This window comes from Chaetura pelagica, unplaced genomic scaffold, assembly GCF_000747805.2.
Source record: "Chaetura pelagica isolate M959 unplaced genomic scaffold, ChaPel_1.0 scaffold47, whole genome shotgun sequence".
In the NCBI taxonomy this organism is placed as follows: domain Eukaryota; kingdom Metazoa; phylum Chordata; class Aves; order Apodiformes; family Apodidae; genus Chaetura; species Chaetura pelagica.
Window position 1 is genome coordinate 3,484,666 of NW_009954140.1, and position 7,212 is coordinate 3,491,877.

The 7,212-nt window shown below is 38.5% G+C and overlaps 1 protein-coding gene across 1 annotated transcript in view; it reads left to right on the forward strand.

The window, feature by feature from the left end:
• The window catches only part of ZNF207 (zinc finger protein 207), a 10,678-nt gene extending 3,861 nt beyond the window's left edge, over positions 1 to 6,817 (forward strand). Inside the window, exons 6-12 of the mRNA XM_010002689.1 lie at positions 1,258 to 1,328; positions 2,277 to 2,437; positions 3,229 to 3,321; positions 4,476 to 4,718; positions 5,420 to 5,579; positions 5,757 to 5,940; positions 6,158 to 6,817. Of these exons, the coding sequence (XP_010000991.1) occupies positions 1,258 to 1,328; positions 2,277 to 2,437; positions 3,229 to 3,321; positions 4,476 to 4,718; positions 5,420 to 5,579; positions 5,757 to 5,917 (889 nt within the window). The 3' untranslated portion in view covers positions 5,918 to 5,940; positions 6,158 to 6,817. The remainder of the gene's footprint in view (positions 1 to 1,257; positions 1,329 to 2,276; positions 2,438 to 3,228; positions 3,322 to 4,475; positions 4,719 to 5,419; positions 5,580 to 5,756; positions 5,941 to 6,157) is intronic.
• The last annotated feature ends 395 nt before the right edge of the window (positions 6,818 to 7,212 follow it).

Below are 7,212 nucleotides of genomic sequence, written 5' to 3' on the forward strand. Positions count from 1 at the left end.
TTCCTGCTTCTGCATTGGGTGTTTCTTTTATAGGAATGGTAGACAAATTGAGAATAAAGATAAGACTGGGCAGCAATTTGCTTTGCAGAATAAATGCTCCCCAGTTGATGACTATTTGGTTTGATTTTGGAACAGCAGTGGTGAAGGTTTCTAGCCTTATCATACAAATAGGAACTGCTTCTTACTGAAGTTTTAGTGTGCACTTGGCTGGCTGCTATGTATCTGCTTAGCTTTCTGACTGAATAACAAGCGTTCCTTTATTTCATTTGGCTAATCCAGCTTCATGTCTGGAAAAACTTAAGCAATCTTAGGCTACACTTGGTTTGTTCCCTGTAAAGGAATTGGATCTTTTGATTTAAGGGTTCCCAGTTTTAAAACACTTAGTGTTGTAGACAGCTTATTTTTATGGAGTTGTAGACCTGTGTAGGAGGAATTTGGTTATATCAAGGGTTGTATGTATACTTTATATGTGGAACATTTATTCATTTCTAGTGTGGTTTAGTAGATAAAGATAAAAGGAGTTACTTAGATCCCACCTTTCTGTTAGGAAATACAGACCAATTTCTCCAGGTATCAGTTGCAAGGAAAAAAACAAAACAAACCTGGTTTTAATATAGAAGAAAAACATGCCATAGTAAGGGCTTCTCATTTAAAAGAAAAATTTAAAATTCCACTTTCCTGTCATTAGCTTAGGGAATATGTAATGCCACTGAAACTCCAGCTTTCTTATTCTGTAGTCTCTGCTGTTAAGAGTATTTTGTGCATAGTTTTACAGATTTGTGTTGTCTGCGATTCCCTAGAGGAAGAAGAGTAAGTTAAAATAGTACGAGGCTGCTGTAATTCAATTAGACTTGTGGTGTCAGAAAGGAGTAATAGCAGATGTGCAGTGATTGAGTTAGAAGTTTTCCCTACTTAGATGTTTTCTGAGTGTACTAGAAGTAGGTTACTTGGAACACTGCTGAAACTAGTAGCCTGAAATAGAATTTGAGAGAAACACCAGTTCTGGAAATGTAATACTAGTGGAAGTGAAAACTTGAGGAATAAAATTAAAAGTGTTTGAGGTTTTTCTTGGGTTGTTGGTTGGTGTTTTTTCATTGTGGAAAATAATTTCTAACTGTGGAGTCAGCTGGGTTTTAGTTGCCTCTATTGAGAGCTTCTTGAAATTATTTACCATAAATTTTTATCTAATACAGGTATATGCCAATTGTCTTCAGAATTCATGAGTGTTTATACCAGTGCTCATTTTTTGTTTAACAGGATGATGCCAATGGGTGGAATGATGCCTCCTGGGCCAGGAATACCACCCCTTATGCCTGGTATGCCACCAGGTAGGTCAGGGTTCTCGAACTCATACTATGGTGAGAGCTAACTTTATGTTTATTTAGTTACACTGAGATTTAGGATTTATATAAAGAATATACAGACTTAAGCTACCACCCTGGGGGGGATTGATTGCCACAGAAGCTACTGTGGTGCATAGGGGAAGGGGTTAATTTATAGCTTTTGATTGTAAATAATTAGTTTTTGAAGGTAAAAAATACAGTTTTCCTGTTGGACTTTCTCTGGCTTCTGTGTTTCTCAAGTTTGTGTAGCACTTAACACCCTTAAGTTGTTGCACCTGATCAACAGCTGTGCTGTGATGGCTTGAGATTTGTTGGTTTGCCCACATTTCTCACTGGAGCAGGAGGCAAGCCTCTAGAACATTTAGAGCTGCACAATAATGTGATGGGACCAATGTGAGCCCTTAACTTCCCCCCTGTGAACCTCTCGTAGAGCCCCACACATGCCAAGTGCATGTATTGTGATGATAGGCTAGCAAAAGTAGCCCTGTGTCACTGTTCCACTGTGCTGAGTACCCATAGCAGAGCTGATCTGTGTTTTGGTCAGAGTTCTGGTACTGTTCATAATGGTTGCATCCTAACAGATTTTGTGACAGTCTCACCCATGTGCTTGGCAGCACAGGTACGGGGCCTTGGCAACAGCCACTGCATTAATGGAATTGATCTTTTGGGAGCATAAGCTGCTTCTTCATTGAAGCTCTAGTAGAAAACAGCTTAATTCAGTATTTCTCTGAACTTTTTGAGGCTACTGCCCATGCATGGACATTTATTGATGACTGCTGGTATAACCCTTTGTCATGTTTTATTTTCCTGTTGCCTTAAATATACATCTTCCTTGTGAGAGCCTTTGTTCTAAGGCACACGGAGGAGTATCCTCTAACGGAGTATTCTGAATTCCTTCAGCCTGATTTATTGCTGGTTTTTTGTGGTCTGTAGGTATGCCACCACCTGTTGGTCCTCGTCCTGGCATGCCTCCAATGACACAAGCACAGCCTGTTACAGCACCAGGCATTCTGAACAGACCTCCAGCTCCTGCTGCATCTGCACCTACTCCCCAGCCTCCGGTTACCAAACCACTCTTCCCAAGTGCAGGGCAGGTAAGGTATCCCATAGCCTGGAATCTCTTGCTGTATTCTTCAAGTGATGTCAGAAGCGTCTATTCTTGTATTATTGAGGAGACCTGAGAAATGACTGGTTAAGTTTCTTGATTGTGTTGATTCTAAAGTTTAATTCAGTGTAGTGCTTGTATGAACTTTTAAAGATTTGTTTGTCTTAGCCATGAAACCAGACAGAAGTTCTGTAAGCATGTTGGGAAGAAAGGAGTAGGCAAAACACTTATTTCTTTAGTCCCTTTAGTTTGTTGTTTATAAGGATGCTTTGTGTGGGTGAAGGGATTTGTTAGTCAGCTACAGGAATCTGATTGCATAGAACTTTATGTAAAATTTCCAAAGTATAAATCTTGACATGACTTACTATTTCCTGTGCTTTTCATAATGGGCTCTCTACCCATAGGTGGACTCATTTATTCTATAGTCTTGCGTAAGCATTGCCTGAATTAGGAGGTTTTTTACTTTAAAATTTCAGGAGTAATTTAGAGTAGTAAAAATTTGTACAGATGTTTTGGGGAGGGAAGTGGGGAATTGGTAGTGTCTTACGACCTCTGGCCTTGGATTGCACTTGTATATAAGTCCTAACATTTTTACTTGCTCTCAAGTATGTTGCAGAAACAGTGTGCTGTTTGCATTTTGGACTTCTGCACAAAGATACTTGTTTACAAAAACACAGTCCTTTAATAAGAAAGGACTTAGCATAAGAAGTCCTTTCATCTGGATACTGTCCACCCATTTGTTTGGAGACTTTTCACTGTTTCCTTTCTTTTATGCTACAGATGGGGACACCTGTCACAAGCTCAAGTACAGCTTCCTCCAATTCAGAAAGTCTGTCAGCATCTTCTAACGCTCTGTTTCCTAGCACAGCACAAGTACGCAGGAAGTCACAGTTAAAAAACAAATTGCTTTGCAACTTAACCCTTTGGACCGTTCTGTAAAATCTAAAATTGACTTAAAATCTTCAGATAATTTCTGTTACATTCCTGAGTATGTTTAGCTGGTAAAACTGCAGAGTCCTTGATTGTGAGTTGCATCTTAATAGACATAAGCATCTCAAAGTGCCCAATTTTCTCTTAGTGTGAATGAAATGCAACATTCTGGTTCTAAAGGGTTAAAAAAGCATGAAAGCAGTTAAATGCATTTTAGTGGGCAGTGGTTAGCTTGATGCATGGTGAAGGCTTTTTTAGTTTGTTGTTTAATATAGTACATCATAATATTGGGAATTTTATAACTTCCATTATGTGCAAAAATTGAAATACTTTCTTTTAATTGGAAAGTTCAGGTAATTGTAAATGTACAGTGACCAGAAATGAAAGCTTTCTCTCATGACTAAAGCTTGCTTTGGAGATTGCTGCATCTTCAGAGAAAGTCTGGTAAAGCAAACTTTCCTTATTTAAGAAAAACATAGGAGAGATGAGATGCCGGAATCTGTAGTAGGCCTCATATTTGCCTTCCATTGATTCTTTGTGAGATTAAAGATCTATAGAGAGACACAGTACTTTGTGAAAATACTGCAGTGTTTTTATAGAGAGAATGCTTAAACCCTGACACAATAGAGCTTTCTTAAGTGTTTAATTACAACATTTCTTAAATACCTAATTTTAATGGATACTAACACTTTAAGCTGGACTCTTTAACGGTTGCTAAAGTATGCTAATAATTTAGTGAGAACCATGAATTCGTACTTACAGGCTGTTAATGAAACAGTGATTCAGGAAAGATTTAGACATTTAGCATACTTAGTATTTGAGATAAAAATAGTGGAGGGGGTGTTTTGTTTTTCCTTTTTTCTAGTTGTGGCTTTTGACCTGCACATTTTAGATTTTTCCCTGTGTGTGTGTGTATATATGTGTATATACGGGGGTTTATTTTGTCTTGTTTTCAGTTGCTCTAGTATGCAATAAGGCTGAACTTTATCAAGCTTCTTTTAATTATGTATCTTACTGGAAGGAGTCAGAAGTCTAACAGATACCATTTGAATTTTCTTATGCTTTAAGAAATAAATACTGATCTCTGTGTTTCACAGGCTGCGGCAGCTGTTCCAGGTCCAGTTGGTACTGATTTCAAACCTTTGAATTCTACACCTGCAACAACAACAGAACCCCCAAAACCTACATTCCCTGCTTACACGCAGTCTACAACCTCAACCACTAGCACGACAAACAGTACTGCAGCTAAACCAGCTACGTCCATAACAAGTAAGCCTGCTACCCTCACAACAACCAGTGCAACCAGTAAGTTGATCCATCCAGATGAGGATATATCACTGGTAAGTTAAAAGATTTTAATTTTCTTACTGAAAAATGCGGTTTATGCTGATCTGGCTGATTAAAATGGAGTTTCTTCTGCATTATATGTGTTTTAACAATATTGAGAGTGCAGATTGTGCAGAATTAGTGTAACAGAACCATGCATCCAGAAAACCTGTGTTGTAAAGTGATGACTGACTGGCATATTGCAGTGATCCTGCTGCAGACCTAAGCCTTATTTTTGTTAGTGATAGGAGATGACTGAACCTAAAATATACCTTGGACTTTCTCTGCATAATGGCTTAAGCTTGAAGTTAAGTAGATACAGCTAGTGTGTGTAGGATAAGACTTAAAATTGGTCTTGGTGCTCTTACAGCAGTCAGAAATACAGAATGTATGGATAAAAACAAATGGCATTTTATTTCACTTCAGATATCTTTAGATTTGTATTTGGCTTTTTGTCTCAGCTTGTTGTGAGGAAGGTAATTTTTTCAGCTGAGGGAGGAGAGCATGTGTTAGAATGCCAGGTTGGCCAGTATTAATACAGGAGCTGTGGAGGAACTGGGGGAAATCCTAGTGCTGCTGTGTAATGTTTCTAGTAGCAGTCTTTGAGCTTGTAAATGAAATAGTTTAGTACCTGTAATCCACTTTATTAAACTTCATACTTGGCGAGTTTTCACCCTACAATGTGTTATGGTTGTCTGTCTGTTCCTGGTTTTAGGAAGAGAGAAGGGCACAGTTGCCTAAATATCAGCGTAATCTTCCTCGACCAGGACAGGCTTCTTTGGGTAATCCACCAGTTGGACCAATTGGAGGTATGATGCCACCACAGCCAGGAATTCCTCCACAACAAGGAATGAGACCTCCCATGCCCCCTCATGGTAATCAAGAGTTTCTTAGCTTTCTTTTCTTGAAAGATTTTTCTTCACTATAAACCTTTTTAAAACTCCAAGTGGCTTATACTGGCAGGGAGGGTGAAACATTTCACAAAATGCAAGTTCTACCCATTATTTAAAAAAATAAAATTCTTCTTTGCATCTTAAATGTTCTGTTTATAGGTCAGTATGGTGCTCATCACCAGGGCATGCCAGGATATCTTCCTGGAGCGATGCCTCCATACGGTCAGGGACCTCCGATGGTGCCCCCTTACCAAAGTGGACCTCCTCGACCTCCAATGGGAATGAGACCTCCTGTAATGTCACAAGGTGGCCGCTACTGATGCTACTACACACGCTCTAATAGGTTTGGAGATTAAACCTTTTCTCATCTTGTGCTGTTAATATAGCCGAGCTTCCGTCAATTAAGGCTTCATTGTGACTTTAAAAATAAATATCTTCCCACATGCAAGGAGCTATTGGACATTCTTATTTTACATGGGAAAAAATTATTTGGAATATTAACAGGAACTTCCTGATGTTGCAATTTATACTGTATGGCTTCTTTTTCATGTTTCATCTAGGTTTTTAGAAGTGAAGTATAGTAAATATGGTTCGTTAAATTGTGAAGGCGCTGGAATTACATGAACATACCACCTTAAAGGCAAGTTCTGTGACATTATGTTGCTATTTGTGAAATGATGCCTTCACAGCACTTCAAGTGCTGTTGGACTTCATGTCCCCAACATAGTTTGGTGAGGGCTGTAACTGTTCCCAACTACTTGTACATTTAAGTCTGAACTTGTAACAATATTTAATGTATTTAGAGTTACTCCTGTTTCAGGGTTTAAGCAAACTGACCCACTAAGGTCGTGTGACTTTTCTGTACTGTTATAAACTTCATTGTAATAAAAGAAGAGAAAAATTTATATGCCTTTTTATTCATGACCAGCTGTGGACAACTGCCTGAAAGGTTTGTACAGATGCATGCCATGGTAGTTTTTGGTGTAATGAACACGTTTATTGGTGCTGTTTTGATAAAATCTGAATTCCTTGTTCTAAAATTAAATCACTCCTTAGCTGCACGTCTGAGTAGACAAAGACCTGTACACTTATTAACTGACTCCTCAAAAAAGAGGCTGCAGGAGGCACATCTTAGCTCTTGGTTGTAACTTCTCTTAATACATATGTTTATTTGTGCTTTCTTGTCCTGAATAAATCTTAAATGTTTCCTAGTCCTGGCACTCGTAGGATGTAAAAGTGTTTGCTCTAAGATATATCCTAGTGCCAGATGTGTTCTGTTAGTTCATTCTTTGACTGACTCTTAAATGTGCATACGAATTTCAGGAGCCTTTTAGATTAAGATTTCTAGAAGCTTAGGTGCATGTCACATGGGTGAGTGACCTCCAGATGATGTATTGAAGTTGACCTGCAAAAGAGAAAAAGTAGCTTGACATATGTATGAGATGCAAGAGGAGCAAAAGTATTTTGTTATATACTGTATTTTTACTTTTAAGTGTTCAGGAGTTCAGAAGGTCTAAAAGTAAGTCAGTAAGTCATCCATTGTGGGCCTAGATCCGATGTTGGCTGAGTTTCTCAAGCCATTACTAGAAGCGCCTAGAGTAAGAGACCCCTTTAT